The 22,331-nt window shown below is 33.3% G+C and overlaps 3 protein-coding genes across 4 annotated transcripts; 2 read left to right on the top strand and 1 right to left on the bottom strand.

Annotated features, from left to right (window-relative positions):
• Nucleotides 1-6,377: 6,377 nt before the first annotated feature.
• Nucleotides 6,378-7,569, bottom strand: AIMP1 (aaRS-interacting multifunctional protein 1). Its single transcript, XM_089703102.1, has 3 exons — nucleotides 7,367-7,569; nucleotides 6,784-7,281; nucleotides 6,378-6,705 (listed from the first exon to the last, which is right to left on the bottom strand). The coding sequence occupies exons 1-3, from the start codon at nucleotides 7,469-7,471 to the stop codon at nucleotides 6,418-6,420; spliced, it is 891 nt and encodes a 296-aa protein (XP_089559228.1). The 5' UTR covers nucleotides 7,472-7,569; the 3' UTR covers nucleotides 6,378-6,417.
• A 454-nt stretch (nucleotides 7,570-8,023) lies between these two features.
• Scm (Polycomb protein Scm) lies at nucleotides 8,024-13,741 on the top strand. Of its 2 annotated transcripts, XM_089703100.1 has the most exons (5): nucleotides 8,024-9,253; nucleotides 9,694-9,994; nucleotides 10,397-10,615; nucleotides 11,172-11,387; nucleotides 12,450-13,741. In XM_089703100.1, the coding sequence occupies exons 1-5, from the start codon at nucleotides 8,202-8,204 to the stop codon at nucleotides 12,582-12,584; spliced, it is 1,923 nt and encodes a 640-aa protein (XP_089559226.1). In that variant the 5' UTR covers nucleotides 8,024-8,201; the 3' UTR covers nucleotides 12,585-13,741. The 2 variants fall into 2 exon arrangements, with proteins under 2 accessions (XP_089559226.1, XP_089559227.1); XM_089703101.1 differs by lacking the exon at nucleotides 12,450-13,741 and having other exon boundaries at nucleotides 10,397-10,619; nucleotides 11,179-11,314.
• Nucleotides 13,742-15,953: 2,212 nt separating this feature from the next.
• LOC149482992 (organic cation transporter-like protein) lies at nucleotides 15,954-20,785 on the top strand. The gene is made up of 4 exons (XM_089703103.1): nucleotides 15,954-16,140; nucleotides 18,559-18,913; nucleotides 19,419-19,826; nucleotides 19,919-20,785. The coding sequence occupies exons 1-4, from the start codon at nucleotides 16,116-16,118 to the stop codon at nucleotides 20,619-20,621; spliced, it is 1,491 nt and encodes a 496-aa protein (XP_089559229.1). The 5' UTR covers nucleotides 15,954-16,115; the 3' UTR covers nucleotides 20,622-20,785.
• The last annotated feature ends 1,546 nt before the right edge of the window (nucleotides 20,786-22,331 follow it).

Here is a 22,331-nt window from a genome sequence, read left to right on the forward strand (position 1 = left end):
GCCAGTTGTAATTAGCTACATATTTTTTGGCTAAATTTCTGCAAAAAATTCCGAACTTCGTTGAGTCTACCGGTAGACCGCAGTTAATTGCCACTAAAATTACGTGTATGTCATCTACAAGCCATCTACTTATTCCTAATATGTCTGCAAATATGCCGCGACTTTCCTCATTAGCGAAAACTCTTCGAGCAGTATTTCCGTCATTAGTTGTTCCAGAGTTCGGACGTACAACATCTACTAGTATACCCAGACGATCCCGTATTTGCGCCTGAATTGTTTTTTTTCGGTCTTCAGTAATTATGCCCGCAGGTGACAACTTTGAGACTCGCCACTGTCTTACTCGGGGGTCATTTTTGTATCCCAAGTGGAGTAAGAACTCTAGAAATCTTATAAATGCATGAAGAGGGCTCAGACCATTTTTTATAGCTTCTTTATTAATTTGTGTAGAGAACGCCAAATCCAGGTCATTGAATTTAGTTGCTGTCAACCCGCAAATTGGACACCTTAGTTGAGAAAAGGTATTGTTGATGATATTGTACACCTTGCCATCTATTATACTTAATGTAAGATTACAAATAGTTTTTACTATGAAGCCTTTTGATGTGGCTGCTGCGATAGGGGACAAATTTTTTAATTGTTGTTCAACGTACTGTTTTTCTCTGAGAATAAGAGACTTTGACTCTTTTCTATATTGAATATGTAGAGGCCTGCAAGAGCGATATGATTGAGGTGTTGGATTTACCCAGAGAATTTGACTGCTGCACGTTTCCATGACCTTTAATGGTACGAAGGTTGTGGCAAATATAGTATTTTCATCATACAAAGGATCTTGGGGTGCCTTCTGCTTATATAATGATTGGCCTGTGCTGCCGTCAAAGCCCCAAGAGCCTTCAAATTTACAAGACAATTCGTCCAAATCCATTCGTTCGCAATACGCATTAATGACATCATCACAGAGACTTACAATTCTTTTAAATGTGTGTGCAAGCAGACCTTGTAGCGAAACAGAAGCTTCAACTTCATTTGCCAAGACTCCATCCTCTGGGTAACACTCCAGTTTTGCTTTTGCTACAAGTCTGTACGGTGGAAAAGCTTTAAAACCTCTTTTATTTAAATCTTGTTGTAAAAATTTATATGTTTCGACACTATATTTTCGGTCAATAAGTATACCAAGCGCTTCTTCTGGAGAGTATGGATTACTGTACTGATTTATTTTTGCCAACACTTCAGTTGATTTATTTGCAGACTCCAAACATATCTTTATCACAGCTTCTAAGTCATGGGCACTTTTTTTGCTTAGTTTTTTGTTGTCATGAGATTTAATGACTTTAGTAAATGATGAAATCAGTTTTGCTGATGGTTCATTCTGAATCAATAATTCTAGTGATTTTTGTTTTCTAAGTTGCGTTCGTTTATGAAGTTTTGCATATTCTTCATCTTTATTACAACAGGCAATTTCACGCAAGACCAAGCGATGAGGATCGGGAACTATTGGGTGTTCATCGGCTACCTCAGATGGCACGTCCAAAACCATAGGCGATACATCCAAGACGGCAGGTGGTACATTCACAACCTCAGAAGGTTTCGAAATGACATCTTGAGGAAGATCATTTATAAAAGGCTTATTCAACCAAGCGTTATTTTTTTTTCGAAATTGTGACAAAATTCTGTTGCTATCGTTATATCTTTTCTCAACTTTGTTGATAAAACGGTTTATAGCAATGTTAAAATTTTTCTCCTGTGGTTCTGAAAGGGGTGTATTTAATATAGTTGCAAAAATCGATTTTACAAAAATATTCCTTTCCGATTTGGATAAGTCAAACGGTTTTCCATAGCGACCATGGAGTTTTTTACTCTCTTGATCCAGATATATGTATATATCATATCGAGTTAGTGTATGGCAGCCTGTTTCTACATCTAGCCTGTATGAGGCCACCTCCGAAGGATAAGAGGTTCCAGCTACAGCGTTATCCATAGCCTTTACGTATACAAAACTGTATGAATGGCAGTGAAAGTATTTAATCAAATAAAATAATTGGATTAAAGAAATTAAAAAACAAAGTAAAAAAGAAAAGTCAAAAATCAACAACCAATAAATGGCTTTACAAAACGAAATAGAAGATTTAATTAGGGTTTTGACCCACAACCAACCAACTGAAACGGTTGGACCGATAAAACCAACCGATTTTTCGTTTAAAGCGGATAAAACGCTAATTCAACCAACCTTACTTTTCAAACTACCAACTTTACTTTTTTTTACTTATTTCTCCAAACCAATTAACCCAACTCATGGAAATCAGCTTACATCTTATATGTAACTAACAAAACATTTCAATAGCGCGATTCAGCGCGCAAAAGCGCCCTCTAGTCTGGATTGCGAAAACTCCACACACCCCGATAATGTCAACTAATAAGTTGAAATAAATAGTCGTAATCTTGATATCTAGTGCCTAGAGAAAGCAATTTCAATTGATGGATGAGTTGAATAAAAAAAATTTGAACTATTTATTTTTATTTATCTAATTAAATGTCATCCGACCAAACAAATAGAGAATTTATTGAAAGTCTTTTAAAGCAAAAACATTTTTATTATAACACCTTATGTCGCGATAAACGCTAAATAACATCAATAAAAAAATAATTAAGATTAATTTGTAAATGATGTAATTTTACTGCATAAAGAAATTTTGTTTAATTTTAACTCAATTTTTTTTATAACTTTTTTATTTTTTATATTTTGTTATAGACACTTCAATTTACTAACAATATGTCTCATCAAATTTTCTGTAGTATTCCGTCATCTGAGAAACGCAACTCTATATAAGTTCAATTTATATTGTGGATTTTATACAAAAAATTCGTTAAAGAACCGGTACTTTTTCAGAAATTAATATCTCGCGAATCCCGCTCTTTTCGCGATCGGTTTTTTTTGTGGAAGTAGTCCATACATATAACTATGTTTTGAAGTAAAAATAATTTGCCTATTCTTAAAAGTTCAGTCACAAAAAAAGAAATGAAATTTTGTTATTTATGCGATTATCTCGAAATTGCGAAGTCACAGCTCTTCCCCGAATGGATCGAAAATTGGCCCTATGGCTAGCCTTGACGCTCGCAATGCAAAAAAATGTGTTATAATGGTAGAAAAATTAATAAAAAATTAAAATTGAATTATATAAAATACCGGTACTTTTTATTCAGATTGAATTTTTTCGAAAAGTATGATAGTGAGCTTCATGGGAGTTTTACTCTTGCGTTTGTCATGTATATATCCATACATTCATTCAATAAAATTAGGCTGTCGCAAAAGAAGGGTCAAAAAAATACTGTGCGACGTTGTTATCTGGGGTAACTCAAATTAAATCAACACTTAAAATATTTAAATTGTCACGAAAATAATAAGATAATGATGAATTTAAATATGCCTATTTCAGGGCATTAAATTATAGAGGTCATAAAGTTATTTTTATTTTGACACGATAATATAACAAAAAAGAAAAAAAAAATAGTATACTATGTTTTCGACAACATACGTGTTTTATTATTTATTTTTATAAAACTTTTATTAGGTCAATGACGATCAATTTGACACACAAATTACATAATGTGAAATATAAATCGAGCATAATAAATCAGTATAATTTTGTAGCTTTATTCTCGTGATATAAATTATGAGGAGAAAAATTATTTAAGTATTTTAGATACCAACTCTATATAAAGTATTTAATTTTATAGCAATTAGTATAAGTATTATAAAGACATTCCATGTCACAATTAATTTAATGTTTAGATTCGCGAAGTGAAAGTACATTAATGTGGTCTTCCTTCAAATTGCTAATGAGATTTATAGAAATTTAAAAGATTATATTTTTATAACACACGCTTCTTACCCACCTCGGAAAACCTTTTGGTGCCATGTTGCTTTAAATTGAATATTTTGAAATTTATATTTATTTTAAATGCATTATCTAGGCGATTCAAATTTATACTTTTATGAAGGCTTTGTAACACTTTTGTTAGCTATACAACAAGCTTATCTTCTCTTATCATAACACTAATAAATATGTATTTTAATGAACTTAGCGAAAGGAACTTAACTTTAATATTTTAACTAGGTAACTATAATACTATTTTCATTTATTAATCTTATTGAGATACTTGTAAGGCCTAAGAGAAAACTCTATTTCTAAATTTAACTCTAATTCCATTTACTGTTAAGTATTGACTAATTTCATATTTTTGAAATGGTAGATGTTACGTATGGGAACCATTACTAAATGTTCAAAATAAAATTTAATATTACTAAAAAATAAAAAATAAAAGTAGAGCATTTCTGTATTTTTAAATACACATTTTAAAAGTAATCAATTACGTCATAATATAATTAAAAAAATGCTTAATTGAAGTGATACATACTGTCAGTATTTATAAGCATAATACTAATGTGACATAAGTGTAAACAGATAAAAAATGGTGGAGGTTTTTAAAACCGTTTATTAACTTCAATGTATATTTTTATATTCTTAATTAAATTAATATATTATCAATTACTAGTGTGGTTGATGTTATTTACATTTTTACCAAAGATCTAGCGTGTTTAGTCAATATTAGGTACTTTAAGGGCTGCATTCATCTTGTTTATTGAAATATTCTGCATTTCTTTAGCCATTTCAGATAAACTTGACATTTATTTGTTACTTATTATTTTTTTTTTTTATTAACAATGTACTTATTTTTTAATAATTTACAAATATATATCATTTGCGATGTTTAATATCTTAGATAAAAAAATATACCTAAATATGTAAGTAAAATGTTTCATTTGCAGTAATCTTGCTTTAGCAATAAGAGAAAACTGACACGCACATCCTATTTTGATATCTATTTGAGTGTTCGCTTAATATATTTATTTATTAAGTACTTTCCGAGTCAGTATTTACTATTTATACTTTTCCTTATATTATATGATTCTTCGTACAGTATATTTTAGTCATTTTAGAGGTACTCATTGGACATATCTAATAGAAACTTGTCATAGTATGTCATATCATGGTAATAAAAGTGCACAACAACACACTATTTATATATTTTTGGATAAGGTCATGATAAATGTATATTCATTCTAAAATAAATTGTTTATAATTTATACTTATTAAGTTGAATATGTACTAACATATTTTTTAATTATTTACAAACTCTGTATTCTACAACTTGTGAGGGCATTTCAATTATAGTTTATATAATCTTGGTGAGAAATTGAAGTGTAACTGTTGTTTAAATTCATAGATATGTTGGAAATATTAAAAAATAAATAACTTAAAATCCATACTGAAATTGCCAACATTTATTCAATTAGCATAATCGCTATACCCACATCAGTTTCTTACCAGAACATTCTTGATAATATACAGAAATATATACCATTCTCTCAAATAAATATGCTCCTAAGAATATTGTGCTCAAAGGCCAGTCAATGCTTTTCCATTATTAGAGATATTAACGCACATGAGATTTGATAGTGCAATGTTGGAGTCTTGACTTGTTCTAACTGGTCAAAAGTATAGATTAATGCACAAATTAGCATTTAACATAATATGTATTAATAACTAGTAGATTTGTAGACAAATAAAAATGACATTTACTATTGCAAATTGATTCTTCCGTCACAATGAGGTAACTTGTTAAATAATTATTAAGATCTATTTTCTTACTGTATCACAAAGTCCATTTGTAGGTTTTTCTATGGCACATATACTAAGTGAGTGTTGTATGCAGATCTCCAACTATAACTAAAAATGCAGGACCAGAATAAGTACACAATTTGAGAAGTGTTATTCTGTAATGGTGTTGATGTTAATGTTATTTTGTCACATCTATTTTTCTATCTTTCGAATAGAATACAATTATTAATGTAAGTTGTTAAAGTAGGAATTCTTGAGATGAGATGTAATATATTGTTGATATTGCTTAATGTGAAGTTTTATTTTACCATGCTTCCTTGACCTGACTATTTATTTTTCTTTCCATTCCATTCCTAAAAAGGCATCAATTGACTAATAGAAAACATGGCATTTAAATATCAAATACTGTTTCAATCAGAGTTTTACTTTAGGAAATAACAGCCTAAAAAAATTCAGACCCCCTAGACTAGGCTTTCTATTAGCGTAAAGTTCAATAGAATAGATTATGAATGTATGAGATTGACGTAATCAATCGTCGTCGTCGTCGTAATCTAGTATACTAGATAATACTATAATAGTCAATCTCATACATTCATTATCTATTCTATTGAACTTTACGCCTAATAGAAAGCCACTTGTCTAGGGGGGGCAGAATTTTGTTTAAATTGTAAATGAACATCGAAAAAATACCATTTTGAGATTATTTAAATAAAAACATTTATTCATACAACATCTAGATCTATTTGACTTGTACTCCTTTAAGTGTCGGTGCTACTATAGGCCCTTTACCACGCACAACTAAAGGACTGCCTTTATAACAAGCAACTTTGTGTTGGTCAGTCTTGAGATCAGGGGCGCAGGTCTCAAATATCTTCTTTTTAGGGTTCATTTGAGGTTCTGGCTGACGTGGGTAGCCATCACATGACACCAGGTCACCAGGGACTGCTCCACTTGGTGGTAATAGAACCTCAACTTTTTCAGGTGACGAAGCACACATTACCATGGCCTCTGATGTCACACCACGCATCTAAAAAAGAAAATCAGATTAGAATTTGTATACTGACATAAAAACTTTCTACTTATGTACATGATTAAAAGTATATACCTTTACTGGTTTTAAATTACACAGAACCATTACTATTCTGCCTCTCATTTCTTCAATTGGCACATGATTTACGAGACCTGATACAACTGTACGAGGATTGTCTTCACCACAATCAATCTTCTCAACATACAAACTGTCTGCATCAGGATGCTTATTAATATCTATAATTTTGCCTATTCTAAGGTCCAACTTCCTAACATCTATAATAGTGTCTCCAATAGATTGAGAGTTTTCAACTTTTTCTTTCTTCTTGGCTGGTTCTTTTTCTTTCTTTACTTTTTTAGTATCAGGTGCATTTATTTCTTGGTTGTCACTGTTTGGTGTACTACAAACGGCAACAGCTTTTTGTCCGGGCAATAGATATTGTTTCTTTCCATGCAATGTCTCAAGCCTTATGAGTTCTGCCTTAGCAGTTTCAACTTTCGATGCAAGAACAGCATTTTCTTTAGTAAGTTCTTGTATTTTTTCTTGAATTTTAAACTTTCTGACTTCTTCCAACTGGAAAATGATACATTTAATTAGTAAACAAATAAAGCTTTTTGAAATATTTTGAGAAATGTGCAATAAAAATTACGGTTGTTACCTTATGTTTTAATTCTGATAACCTGCGCTCGGCAAGTTCTGAATTGTTTAAAATTTTCGTTGAAAGATTAACAGACATGTTCCTTACGAAGATTCTTGTAAACATATAGATTTAAAACGATTTCTAAATACTTGGAAACTTAACCTACAAAAATATATATCAAATTCTAAATGTCAGAGTTGGCCGATTAGCAGGATTGAGGATTGGCTGCTTTGAGCACCTTTGAGCTTTCTCATCTGTCATGTGTCAAATAGAAATTATGCATGTGTTCAAGAAAAATTATCTTTTTTCTGCTATGATTTTCATTTAATTTAAAATAAGATTTAATATTGCAAAGTTCTAGACCCATCTAGACATATTTAAAAGTATACCTATATAGTCATAGTTAGCAATTAATTATGAACAAAATCTAGAAACGTGTAAGATTATAAATTTTCAAGAAGCAGTCAACATTATAATACATATAATAAAATTACATTTTTATATTACAAGAACGAAAACTTACATGACTTGAACTTACAAATTGGGCTATAATTTATTAGTTTTTATCTACCAACCTTTCTATTGTATTTTTTTTTCATTTGATTTGAATTAAAAATATATTCTACAATTTTGACGATGCTGGCAACTTGTTAAATAAAATTAAAAAACAAAAACTAATATGGACGTTGGAATGGCGTCATAAATAGTTAATGACGTTGTTTATATTTGTGCATAAAAATATTACTTGGCTACAAAGTTCATTTGATTTTGTGAAGATACAAAAAATGTAATTATTGAATGATTAGTGCGTAAGGACAGTTTTCTATAATGTATTAAAATCACACCAAACAAAATGTCAAACAATACTGTCGGTTCTTCGGGTCATGCTCCCGGCAAAATACGTGGACCTGGTAGGCCTCCTAAACGTACCTGTACCTGGTGTGGGGAAAGTAAAACGCCTTTAAAATATGTCTTGCCCACGGAAAATGGCAAAAAAGAGTTTTGTTCCGAGACATGTCTTTCAGAATTTCGACAGGCTTATAGCAAAGGCGCCTGTCTGCACTGCGATAATGTTATTCGCGGCAATGCACCTCCCAGTAGCAAAAATTTCTGTTCTACGTATTGTTTGAATAAATATCAAAAGAAAAATGAAAAAAGAACAACTTCTCCACAATCCGGCAATGGAGCGAACGGTACAGAAAGCAATTCCAATAATAATTCTACTGGGTCCTATTATGATATTTTTCAGTCGTTTGATTGGACCGAATATATGAAAGAAACTAGTAGTGTGGCAGCTCCCGAAGATTGTTTCAAACAAGCGCCTGTTCCTCCAGTTAACGATTTTAAAGTGAATATGAAATTAGAAGCTTTGGATCCACGGAATTTAACGTCAACATGTATAGCTACGGTGGTGGGCGTGCTGGGGCCGCGGCTGAGACTTCGGCTCGATGGTAGTGATAATAAAAATGATTTTTGGAGACTAGTTGATGCTGGTGACATACATCCAATTGGCCATTGTGAAAAAAATGATGGAATGCTGCAGCCTCCGTTAGGCTTTCGAATGAACGCAAGTAGCTGGCCTATGTTCTTGCTAAAAACACTGAATGGAGCAGAAATGGCTCCCCCTAAAGTGTTCCAACCGGAACCTCCAACTCCAAAAACAAATCTATTTGTTGTTGGTCAAAAATTAGAGGCTGTTGATAAGAAGAATCCACAGTTGATATGCTGTGCGACTGTGGGTGCAGTGAAAAATGACCAGATACATGTCACTTTTGATGGTTGGCGGGGTGCGTTTGACTATTGGTGTAGATATGATTCAAGAGATATATTTCCGGTGGGCTGGTGTGCTCGGGCAGGGCATCCCCTGCAACCACCTGGCCAAAAAAGTGCAACTACACCATCTAGGTAAGATTTTTAATATTTTTATATTACATGTAAATTCTTTGACATATGATTATGAAAAATCATTATTTTGATGATGGAACTTGTATGATTCAATTTAGATTTTAATAAATTATTTCAGAGCTGTTATTATTCTTTATTTAATATATAGTTTGTTTATAATATATATGATAATGCTTTAAAAGTATGAATGAAATTATATTCTTAATTTTATTATCAAAAATTTTCAATATAATTCGCTATTTGCTTCTCAGTTAATAATAATAATAATATAAGCTTTTAATTCCTTACTTTTACAAAAATTTACACTTTAACTTAATACTAAATACTTTATATAATAAAATCTTATAAACTAAGATTTAATTATGTGTATTGTTAGTAACATTTTAGTTAATTCTATGTTGATTCTCAGTTAAATAGTCTTATTGATCTTTCCATTTCAGATTTAAGTTACGTCCCAGTGGAATCTCGAACCCAGCGTTACCAGAGGGTGGTTCGACTGGAGCGAATACAGGCACAAACAACTCTGGCACATCTAGTCCCATACCTAATGTGTGCTTGCGAATCCGAAGCAGCTGCCAAGGAGGGAGCCCTAACATGCCGGCGACCGTCACAGGAGTGGGGGCTTCTGGAGTCGCCGAAACTCTTGTCAAAGAGCTCCTAAGTGTTCATACAGATCCACAAAAGCTGACGAGAGCAATTCTCACAGCGTCTAGTAGCTATTCAAATATCACTAATGTACAGGTAAAAGATGTTTCTTTTATTTATATGATGAGAGTGGAAGAAAATTCAAATGTATTTACAGGAATTTTATTCACAATTTTCTTTTTAATGCTTGCTCTATAATCTATTGAGATCTTTATTTTCATTTTTAAAAACCTTAGTTTTATCTTTGAATTTTATTTGATTACTTTTGTTTTCTAATTATGTGAAAGAGGTATATTGATTTATTTTTTTTCAATTAACTGATAACATGTTTTATTTGAACCTGTATATTTAATTTTTGCCCAACGATTTCACCTTTCCATTTACAATACAGGCTGTCCTAGTTTGGGGTCCAAATGTTACATGTTTGTACCTAACCCACAAATTGATCAATAAATGATTTTTTTTATATTTTTTTAATAAAACACGAAAAATTTACAGGTGTCGTCAGGCAGTAAGAATTATTCCGTGAAAGTACCTTCCGATCTCACAACGGATGAACTAAAGAACTGGTTGAAGGTGGTTTGTGCGGGGGCAGGTTGGTGTGTGGGGCTCCTTGAGGTGGACTGTGGGGAGGCTGCGGGGAAGCCCTGCGCACTGTGCGGGGAGTCCACGTCTAATAGTGTGTCATCGGTGTCCGCTGTGAAAAGGCCTAAGAGCGTATGTTTATTGATTTGTTGATGCAATTTTTATTATTACTATAAGCTGTTATGTTTGTTATATTTTTTTTGGAAATTCGTTAAATTATAAAAGCAGACCATAAGAAAATGTATTAATTAATATTTCTGTTATTGATAATATAATTTCTAGAATATTTTAGTAGTGAAATTTTATAGTATAATTAATTAATTATTCAATTTTACTTGTTTAAGTTTGTTTTAATGAATGTTAAATATAAGAATAGTACCATACATACTATCTTTTCTGATATTGTTATGATCATGTTCATTTGGAAGCAAGACATATACATATATTAATATATTCGTATTTATTACACTAAAACATAAAGTATAAGAAAATTGTTAAGAGAATGGCGGAAATCATCCTCAGTGATGTAAATATGTAGTCTCTCACAACTCAGATTTTCAATCCTTCCAAATGTTATTAATGTATTTGTACGAAAAAGTACATACAAGGTGCAATAAGACGCTTAGCTTGCATTTGATTCAAATTTGTACCAATATTTTACATTTTATAAAAGCTCTTGTGTTTACAGGCGCTAGAAGCGAGCACGGCCAGTACTTGCGTTGTAGCAGAGAAGATAGCCCGCGTGTCCCCCGAGCGCGCGGAGCCCGCGAGCTCCACCACGGGCGCTCCGCCCGCGCCGCCCGCCGCCCGCGCGCCGCCCGACTGGTCCGTGGAGGACGTTATTGGGTTCATAGCGGCGGCCGATCTGGCGCTGGCCGCACATGCTGATCTGTTTAGGAAGCATGTGAGTGTACACACATTTCATTCTTTATTCGAACCGCTAGGGACTGGAACATGCTTCCTGAATCTGTGTTTCCCGATGAGTACAATATGGGGGTCTTCAAGAGGAGAGTGAACAGGTACAATCTAGGGAAGCGCTTCCCTATTGCAGCGTAAAAAAAAACATACACATCAAATGGATAATCACACACACACACACACAAATATGTAGAAACATAATGTATAAGGCCATTCTCCCATTACGATACGCACAGGCGATTCAAGTATCCTGCAAGTCTCGGAGACTAGTCGCCGCGGAGTATCTCACATACATTTATGTATGTAGGCTCGCACACTACGCTACCGGTACAATGTATGTGAAATATTCCGCGGCGACTAGTCTCCGAGACTTGCAGGATACTTGAATCGCCTGTGCGTATCGCAATGGGAGAATGGCCTAACACGTATGTATGCAAACATTCACGTACAATTAAAAATTGGTTGTTTGTAAAGTAGGTTTACGATCGAGATGTTTACGTGATAACGTCTTATTGGTGGCAGCGCTCGAGATGAGACGGGAGATCGGTCCGTCTCTCTCTCGTTATACCTGCGATCGCGCTCGTGAAGTTTTGGTGTGACACAAGTTTCTGAACATGTCACCCGACTAAAACGATTTTAAAAACGTTATCACGTTAAAAACACACTTGCATAACCACATGCACACAATACAGTCACATAACAACATCTTTTATTAGCATAATATTATAATAAATATGAGCGCACACACACCGCGTAAACACACACGTAACATCTGAGTATACGTACACAGTCGCATACCTCGTAAACACACGCATATATTATATGCGCAAAAGAACCGCATTGTGAGCTCGTTCACGAGCACGTGTTATACGCATAAGGCCGCCATAACATACATACGCGCCCGCACCCTCACATACAATCTTACGAACGCAAAAAACAAATTGCATAGTTCATTCACACTGATCAATAAGAAGTAATTCAAATACTTAGGTGATTTAATTTGCCCATTCAATTATTAATTTATTAAATTTTTCCATTTATTTTCCAGGAGATAGACGGCAAGGCGCTTCTGCTACTAAACTCCGATATGATGATGAAATACATGGGGTTGAAGTTGGGCCCCGCCCTTAAGATATGTAACCTCGTGTCAAAGATTAAAAACCGCCGCCATTATAGCACCTAGTAGCCAAGAAACCTAGTTTCTGACTATATCACCTTGCCCAAGTATTAAAAGCATTTTTTTATCGATTAATATCAATCGTAGGTTCGTCGGGAATCTCATTTTATTTAAAATTACAAATCGACGTGAAAGTAGCAAATAATGAATAAACAAAACGATTTATACATTTTGAATTCGATGCGTGTTTTCGTCTTGCAATATCGTAGCTTGTTCGAAAAGAGCGTTTGTGATTGTGATGTCTGCACTTCCTAGCCAGCTGAAATTTAATTTTTAATTTCTCTTTTATAGTTATCTATAATGCTAAAATGTCTGGTGTTTAAAGAGATTTTATATTTGCTCAACACTTTCTATACACGAATAATGCAAAGCTATCGATGTCACTTTAAAATTCCTTAAATGCATAATATGAAACTATCGTGATCTATACATAGTATATTTCGGTCGTTTCTAACTTAGAATTATCACAAAAAATGTTTCTTTAATGTAAATAAAGGCGTAGTCATGTATATATTTTATTTTGAATGAGTGAAAATGCATTTAATGTATGTGCTCGTCAAATTTAATGCAGTGATTCCTTCCCTGATCGCTTCTATTGTGTCACTGTGGGATAAAAGAATAGTGTATTAATGGATTTTCACAGTAGCGATTATTAAGAGATATATAAAGTATAGAAGTAGGAAGTAAGCGTCTCTGGTAATGCTCCTATTTTATTTAGCTTTACGTTTTATCTCGCGGTGACACAAAACCCTTTGCTAGTCTCGTGGTTGCAAACTGCAATACAATCGCGTACACATTCTAAACACCTGACTGAGTAGTTTTTATCAAGCTAACTTTGATATCGTTTAACACCAACTAGATTATAATACAAATAATTCGAGCAATGATAAAAGCCGTTTACGCTTTACTTTGCGACTGTACAAAACATCCGACGTTGAGCTGTACAGAAATATATTGTAGATTAGGGTCTAGTGCCTTTCGTATTTAGGTGTACTTAACCTAAAACAGTTACTTCCATGTTATTTCTAATGGCCGCCAGTCGCTTCGTGCATTGTTTGAATGAAACAATAATGTTAATTCCTTGGGGCCCGTTTTAATTTCCGGCTGACATAATTGTTTTGAACGCGTCAATTTAATAAACAACCGAGTAATTTATTTTGTTACTGTGTCACAGAATACATAATAGTAGCTAAACGCTACAGAACGGACACTCTCCACCTCCCGCCAAAATTAAACTTACCTCACCCCCGCGCGATCAGACATAAAATGGGCCATATTTTTCTGCAAGGACGATACGCAACGAAGATTGACAACATTAATCAAATTGACTTAAAGTAATTTTATTATTTTGGATTTGTGATTATCGTTTTTCGTAGAAAATGGTTAGATATTGTGCTGTTTACGGATGTATTTCATCAGAAAAACGCGAATTTTTTTTTACGCTAGTCACAAATGTGCCAACCATAAAGCGTTAACACACACATTTGCAGTCTCTACAGTGTGACTGTCAAAACGATCATTTTGTATGGAGTGTCCGGGGTGTGACTGTGTTTCGAAGTCGTAAGATTATTTCATTACCGCTTTCTCCCGAGGGCCGGCAAGACTTGTGTTGATGTTCCTTCTAATGTTTGTGCGAATGGTAATGAAGTATTTTTAAGCTGCGTTTTATTTAATTTGCCATTGTCAAGGGTTTAATATAATGTTTAAACATTTCATAATGTGATATTTTAATGTTATTTGTTATCGTGATAAATGATTAATAATTAAAAAGTAATAATTATTGAAATTATGTTGAATTAATATTAAGGGAATATATTAAGTTCATTCATGACACGATATCCACTTCTAGTTTTCTCGTTTTAAGCAGAGTTGCCAGTTGTTGGTGTAAATAAATATGGAATTTATGCTTTGTATAGGTGTTTTAATTTTTTTTTCACGAAATGACTTTTAGTTTAGTATTTTCACATCAATAATTTGCGTTTTTCAATTGTAATTAAGAATTTGTCTTTTACTTTTCGTTGAGATATTGACTAAAATGTAAAACCGTATAGCAATAATGACGTTTCCTCGGTTTATCGGTAACATATAGTTTCATAGAAAATATAAGAGTACATAATATATGTATGTGTATATATTATTTTATAGATTTTTATTATCAATAGCTTACTTTGTGAACGTTTGACATTATAAATGCTATTATTTTATTATTGTAGAATTTATAATAGTTTTATGTACATAGGCAGATAATGATTGGAGAGAGTTGTGCATAAATTAATAAAAGTCGATTATTGAAACGGATCTTTTATTTCAAAATTCCTATTAGTTTAAGTTTAGTTAAAAAGACATGACTCATTGACATGTTCGTCGATAAAAACATAGCCTATATATGTTCTAGTCTATCAAGTACATATTTAAAATTTCGCATAAGTAGAAAGTATTCGTATGTTTAATTATAAAGCGATTAAGTACTTTGTTATTTAAATTTACTGACTTCTAAATAGCTCCTGTAATAAGTAAAAGATGGGCAGTCACCTAGGAGCTACACATAGTATAGATACTAAAAAATGACCCTCAACAATTTAGGTGTTTTATAATTTTGCGCTCTATGAAGTGATATAATAAAAACTAATATTATTAGTGCTCTCGAAAGGAAAAATACTTTTTCCTCCTTACAGAAAGCGTCATAGATATTGGCCGATTCTCAGACCCACACAATATCTAAAGAAAATTTTATAAAAATCTGTCCAGCCGTTTCGGAGGGGTTAGGAAACAAACAATGCGACGTAATTATGTATTGTGAGTGTTTTGAAGTAATTTTGTCGTTTTATATATATGACTTATATATAAAAGGTACTATGTGCGATGGAGGCTATAATGACTTGGTAAGTATGAGATTAAAATTTCTTATATTATACTAGTGGTCCGCCCGTGCTTCGCCTGTGGTACATATTTCGCAATAAAAAGTAGCCTATGTCCTTTCTCGGGTATCAAAATATCTCCATACCAAATTTCACGCAAATTGGTTCAGTAGTTTAGGCGTGATTGAGTAACAGACAGACAGACAGAGTTACTTTCGCATTTATAATATTAGTATGGATAAGAGCCCGCGGTACATTTACGATATCATATAAAAATAAAATAATATAATATTATATGGATATAAGATATACCTAACACCACAACTAGACATTGCAAGTTCGTACTTTAAACTGATAGCGGAAACATTAAGCGACGATAACAAAGATGACAACACTCAACGAATAATACGAGTACTTAGCCAAAAGAGCATTTTTTGTTTATCGACCAGCCTTCAATGGTGTATCAATATTGCTAAAAGGCATGTCATTATGTTCGCTCAAATGACAGTATTGCGGAGCGAAGGCGCGGGCGCAAGTCGCAAAAGGGAAAACAATGTTCGCTTAACACAGCAACCAGTCTGTTGCCGTTTGCCGGAGAGCAAACGTATCTTATTGAGTGTTGTGTCGCATGTGACCGCGCGTGATAGCTCTCGAGTGCTCACAGATAACAGACTCAACAATGGACACAGACCGAAAGGAGGATGGTGAGCTATTTATAAGTGAAAGTTGCCCAGTTGACCTCAATGACAGTCTATCAAGGCTTAGCAATTTCAATAACACAACATTGAACTCGTATTAAAACAAAATAAGATATTGCCAATGTTATTTTGCATTAGTTACAGAAATACTTTTTTTTATTATTTCTTTAAATTAACGTCCTTTAGATAAGGTGCGATGATGCATACCACAGCATACTAAAACAACTGCTGTACCTACAAAACAACGTGTATAATATGCAGTTTATTCAATTGTTTAGTATGATCAGTTATTAACTAGTCACTATTATTTTATATATATGTATTAAACCATAAGTACTTATAGGTAGTTGATCAAACTTCTCACACAATTAACTATGTAAAACAAAACGATTTGGATTTAAAGGAGCAGTTCATTTACTTATTTCCTACCCCTTTCATATTACTATTTATTAAATAGGTAGTGTAAAACATAGAGATACCTTAACAGCTGAGTAACTTAATCATGCAGGACATTACTTTGTAACTCGTATATAAATGCGAAATAACTTTACAATTTTTTTCCTTTTGCACTTACTGTTTGAGGTCATTACTCTTGAAAATGTTTATTGAGCCCGGGTTAAGTTTTAATATATTTAGGGCACGATCAGTATAATATATTGTAAAAACAATTCACAAAATCTGTTGAACTATGTTTTGTTTACTAATTGATACTTATATGAAAACTTATGATTATACGATTAATTAAGGTGCAATTTAGTAGAAACCTAATCGTAAAGCATTATTGAATATTATGCATATTGTTAACTTAGATATTATTAGGTAATATTATATACAAGCTGTGCTCCGCGGTTTACCCACATTGCTCGGCTCCTGTTGGTCTTAGCGTGATGATATATTATAGCCTAAGTATAGCCTTCCTCGATAAATGTACTATCTAACACCGAAATAATTTTTCAAATCGGACCAGTAGGTCCTGAGATTAGCGCGTTCAAACAAACAAACAAACTCTTCAGCTTTATAATATTACTAGCATTCCGCCTGCGGCTTCGCCCGCGTTTTCAAAAAAAAACCCGCATAGTTCCCGTTCCCGTGGGATTTCCGGGATAAAACCTAGCCTATGTCACTCAGAAATGATGTAGCTTTCCAACAGTGAAAGAATTTTTCAAATCTGCCAAGTAGTTTCGGAGCCTATTCAATTCATACAAACAAACAAACAAAAAATCAAACCTTTCCTCTTTATAATATTTGTATAGATTACTAGGTTTCCGCCCGCGGCTTCGCCCGCGCAGTCAAAGAAAAACCCGCGTATTTCCCGTTCCCGTGGGATTTCCGGGATCGCGTATTTTTTCTGGGATAAAACGTAGCCTATGTCCTTTCTCGGGTATCAAAATATCTCCATACCAAATTTCATGAAAATTGGTTCAGTAGTTTAGGCGTGATTGAGTAACAGACAGACAGAGTTACTTTCGCATTTATAATATTAGTATGGATTAGTATATATTTAAAAACACAGTCAAATTCGAGACGGCCACGGGCATGAGTACCTTATAAACATACTTAACTTTGTCAAATTGTATGTCATATCGTCAACACGTAATCCCTTTAAAGGTTTTGTGAGTAACTAATATGCAGCTTCAAAGAAGCACAAAGGATAGTAGGTACATCTTTGACTCCATTAATTTCAAAGCCTCATTTTTTCTTCAAGGGATAACGATTCCCAGACCTACGAATAACAAAGTGATCCTATTGTAGATTGCGTTTTTTTTATATAAAAATATAAAAAAAAATCATTAAAACTACCTGTTTTTGTAGTCAAAACCTCAGGTACTGTTCCTTCTTTTGTAAATAACTTTAATAGTAAACTAGTTAGATAGTTAAAACTTATTATTTTTGGTTTTGATCATTTTCTATATATAAATTTATAAAGAATAGAAAAAATTCGATCACGAGGCGGGACTCGAACCCGCATCCTTCGCGCCATTCCGGGGCGGATGCCTTACCATATCTGATCTATTCTTTATAAATTTATATTTATAAAGCATTTGAATGCCATAAAACCAAAAATATAAATTCAACATTTTCTATATTCTGAGACAAATTACAAAAAAATTCGGAATCTTATGTTACTTGGAGGAAGTAGGAACCCTTATCAGTTAAAGTAAAGCCACTTATTATATAGTTTATTGACACTTGTATTTATGATATTTGACTAAAAAATAATCAACATTCGTTCAAGGTTTTTTTACAATGCAAAGATTAAAGTTAAAATTAAATCCTTCAATGGTTTTAGCGTAAGTTAAAAAATAGAGCAGGTATTTTATACCGTTATCTTGAATTATATAATTAAAATGTCGCATAATATATGTAACAGATAATAATGATTATGAATTATGTGGTAATTGTAAATATTATAATTATTTGCAGAAAAACCCGATGCTCCGGTGCAGAACTCCGACGCAATCCAAAAAGTTATTGGATCGTTTGGCAAATATCAACTTTGCCTATGCAGTCTAGTATTTCTCACAAAATTTCCGGTTGCCTTTCATCAAATGGCTATTCTATTCCTGGCCCCAAAAACAGAATACATTTGTTTAGATGGCAATAACAGTACCAATTGTCCATGTGATAATCCACAGTATGATACCTCTATATTCACCAACACAATAATCATGGAATGGGACTTAATATGTGACAGGAAGTGGCTCACTAGCTTCACACAAACTTTGTTTCAACTGGGAACTTTAGTGGGTAGTGTTGTTTTCGGAATGGCATCGGATAGGTAAGGTTCTAAATTTACATATAATTTTTCTTCATCATCATGTCTAGACGAACAGCTAAAAATTATAAAATTTAAAACTCAATAACTTCATATCTTTAGACGAATAATATTTTTTATCACATGCTTAGATCACTACATAGTATAAAACAAAGTCGCTTTCTCTGTCCCTATGTCCCTTTGTATGCTTAAATCTTTAAAACTACGCAACGGATTTTGATGCGGTTTTTTTTAATAGATAGAGTGATTCAAGAAGAAGGTTTTAGTATATAATTTATCAGGTTTTAGACAAAGCGGGCGAAGCCGCGGGCGGTAAACTAGTTATTAATATAAAATAGTTAGAAGTATGGATTGTGTCGGCGAAAAAGGGAAATGCTTAAAAAGATTACTACTCTAAATAACAATTATACTGTTGCCACACAATTCGCAAATATATATTTTTTTATTACTTTCCTCGGTATTTAATTTAAAGATTCCTACAACTTCTTATTACGAAATCATTTTTAAGGTTTGGACGGAAATTACCTCTACTGGCAGCAGTGGTGTTGCAAGTGACTATGGGAATCCTTGCAGCTTATATTCCTGGATATTGGCCATTTACGTTCATCCGCTTCTTTGTTGGAATGTCTGTCGGTGGGACGATGGTCACTGGCTTTGTCATTGTTATGGAGTTCGTGGGTTCCCAGTACAGAGATGTCATATCGGCTCTATATCAAGTACCATTTAACTTGGGCCACTTGCTACTACCAGTCTTTGGTTATTTTATCAGAGACTACAACATGTTCCAATTCGCTATTTCCTTCACATCTATATTATTATTATCGTACTTCTTTCTCGTTCCTGAAACACCAAGATGGCTAATAGCGATGAAAAGGACGGACGAAGCGGTGAAAATACTGGAACGGGCTGCTAAATTGTAAGTACTTATTTATAGAGAAATAAAAGCATAGGTATATAAGTATAATTCATAAATTAACGCTTAACGATAACAAACCAATATTTTTACAGTAATAATATGCCAACGGACACGATCAAGCAAGACATAGAAAAATACCAGAAGTCCGTAGAAAAAAATAACCTGAAAAAAGGGAGCATCTTAGATCTTTTCCTAACACCGAATCTGAGAAAAAATATATTAGCCATGTCATTCAATTGGTTAACGTGTAGCTACTGTTTTTATGGAGTATCTCAATATGTGGGTCAGCTTAGTGGTAATGTCTTCGTAAACGTAGCGGCTAGTGCTAGCGTAACACTTTTGGGTACGTTGTGTTCTATTCCTCTGATGAAGGTGATAGGAAGGCGGACGATCCTGATAGTATTTAATTTTATCTGTGCCCTATGTTTATTCATTCTTGCTGCACTACCCCCCGGGCCGGGTACGGTAGTGTGCGCTAGTATTGGCGTTGTAGCCAGTTTCATCGTGTTCGTAGTTGTTTATCTGCATTGTACAGAGCTGTTTCCTACAGTAGTGCGTAATGCGGCTATTGGTTTTTCGTCGATGATGGCTCGTGTGGGCTCTATGATCGCGCCGTTTGTCGTCGGATTGGGAGACAGGGCAGCGTGGATGCCAGCCGTAACGTTCGCTATTCTACCATTAATAGCTGGCTTTGTATCCTTCTTTTTGCCGGAAACTAAAGGCTGTGAATTAATGACAACTATCGAAGAAGGCGAAAAGTTTGGCAAAAAGACTAAGGAAAATACAGAAAAATAATAAAACTATATATTATAGCTGATGCGATGTATTCATGTGATTTAAATGTATTATTTTGTACATAATATGATTAGTAAAATAGAAGTGTATTGAAGTTTTCTTAAATTGTAATAGATACGTAAGTTGATTTCTCAAGCAGTGTGTGTAATAAATTATTGTTGACACTTCAATCTTTTATTTGGTCCTTGCATGAATTTATAATTTTACCTACTTAATGTCCCGGCAAACGTTGATTTTCCTTACTCTAATCACTTAGGTCTTAGGAGTATGAAAAAAAGATGTTGGGCGATTTTCAGATCTAGGTACTCATTGTCTCAATAGGCACACAAAATTTAATAAGAATCGGTCCTGTCATTTATGTATGAACATAATTCTCAATTACTGTTATTTATTTTGCTTAGTAGGTACCTATCTACTAGGTACATAGTCTTAAAATAATTTTGTGCATTAACTACTAAATGTTTCATGTGTTATTTTGTTTCATGAGTACACGTACATAATCTATTTGTTCAAAGATAATAACTAATGCGTTTACATTTTGATATGAATATGTAAAAACAAAAGTAAGTACTTAACTGTAAGAAGGAACAATATTATGAAATATCGTATCTATGAAATATAAATATCAATATAATCGTTAGGTATATCTTGATTCGATAATAGGTGAATAACCTACCTACAGAGTACAGACTGAGATCACAACGAAATTATTTTCAAGATGACGTACTGCTGAATATAAATTTTATGTATTAAATTTCATTTCAAATTATTTATCTACTTATTCCTTCGTTTGTAGAAATTTAGATTGATGATGTTCGTTATGCATAAATAATAGTACCTACTGCATATAATGCATACCATTATCTTCATAAAGTTCAACTAAATATCAAGATATACCGTATAAATAAATATCATGTAGATATAATTATTAATATGATATAGGTACGACACTATATTTATATATTACTTAATCTATAGATATAAAATTAAACGCATTAATTTTTTCTAGGTAAGTGAAGTAGACTGTAGATTACTCTTCTTACTACATATATACATATTTTAATGTTATCAAATAGTCATTATATTATTTACTAGCTTCCGCCCTCGGCTTTGTACGTGAATCCCCGTTTTTCCCCGTTCCCGCAAGAATTTCGGGAAATCCTTTCTTAGCGGATGCCTACGTCCTAACATCTACCTGCATACCAAATGTCAGCCCGATACGTCCAGTGGTTTGGGCTGTGCGTTGATAGATCACTATATCAGTCACCTTTAAGTTTTATATACCTACTAGCGGTCCGCCCCGGCTTCGCCCGTGGTACATATGAAAAATAGATGTTGGCCGATTCTCAGACTTACCCGATATGCACAGAAAATTTCATGAGAATCGGTCCACCCGTTTCGGAGGAGTATGCAGACTAACATTGTGACACGAGAATTTTATATATAAGATATATAGATTCTATAGAACATTCCACCCCATGTAAAAATTAGAAGTTCCTCAACTCTTTTTATTCAAATAAAACTAATTTCCAGAATAGAGTGCTCGTTAAATTACAATTGACGTTAATTTACAAAAATAATGAATAAATTTCACAACGGATACTCCTCATTAAAAGTTTGAGCTGAAATAAATGACAATTGAATTCACTGAGCGACCTTGGTCCTTTAAATTTAAATACTTTAAATAGGCTATGAAAAACTCATTATCAA

Source organism: Colias philodice, chromosome 14 (genome assembly GCF_061535455.1).
Source record: "Colias philodice isolate Cphi_HAF_F1 chromosome 14, ilColPhil1 Martin Lab GWU primary, whole genome shotgun sequence".
Taxonomy (NCBI): domain Eukaryota; kingdom Metazoa; phylum Arthropoda; class Insecta; order Lepidoptera; family Pieridae; genus Colias; species Colias philodice.

Excerpts from the sequence above, each read along its gene's own strand:
- LOC149482992 (XM_089703103.1), top strand. The coding sequence starts at position 16,116 with ATGGACACAGACCGAAAGGAGGATG. Across the intron at positions 16,141-18,558 it reads CACAGACCGAAAGGAGGATG|AAAAACCCGATGCTCCGGTG; the intron begins GTGAGCTATTTA and ends AATTATTTGCAG. Across the intron at positions 18,914-19,418 it reads TTCGGAATGGCATCGGATAG|GTTTGGACGGAAATTACCTC; the intron begins GTAAGGTTCTAA and ends ATCATTTTTAAG.
- AIMP1 (XM_089703102.1), bottom strand. The coding sequence starts at position 7,471 with ATGTTTACAAGAATCTTCGTAAGGAACATGTCTGTTAATCTTTCAACG. Across the intron at positions 7,282-7,366 it reads TATCAGAATTAAAACATAAG|TTGGAAGAAGTCAGAAAGTT; the intron begins GTAACAACCGTA and ends ATCATTTTCCAG. Across the intron at positions 6,706-6,783 it reads GTAATTTAAAACCAGTAAAG|ATGCGTGGTGTGACATCAGA; the intron begins GTATATACTTTT and ends TTTCTTTTTTAG.
- Scm (XM_089703100.1), top strand. The coding sequence starts at position 8,202 with ATGTCAAACAATACTGTCGGTTCTTCGGGTCATGCTCCCGGCAAAATA. Across the intron at positions 9,995-10,396 it reads CAAATATCACTAATGTACAG|GTGTCGTCAGGCAGTAAGAA; the intron begins GTAAAAGATGTT and ends AAAAATTTACAG. Across the intron at positions 11,388-12,449 it reads CTGATCTGTTTAGGAAGCAT|GAGATAGACGGCAAGGCGCT; the intron begins GTGAGTGTACAC and ends TTTATTTTCCAG.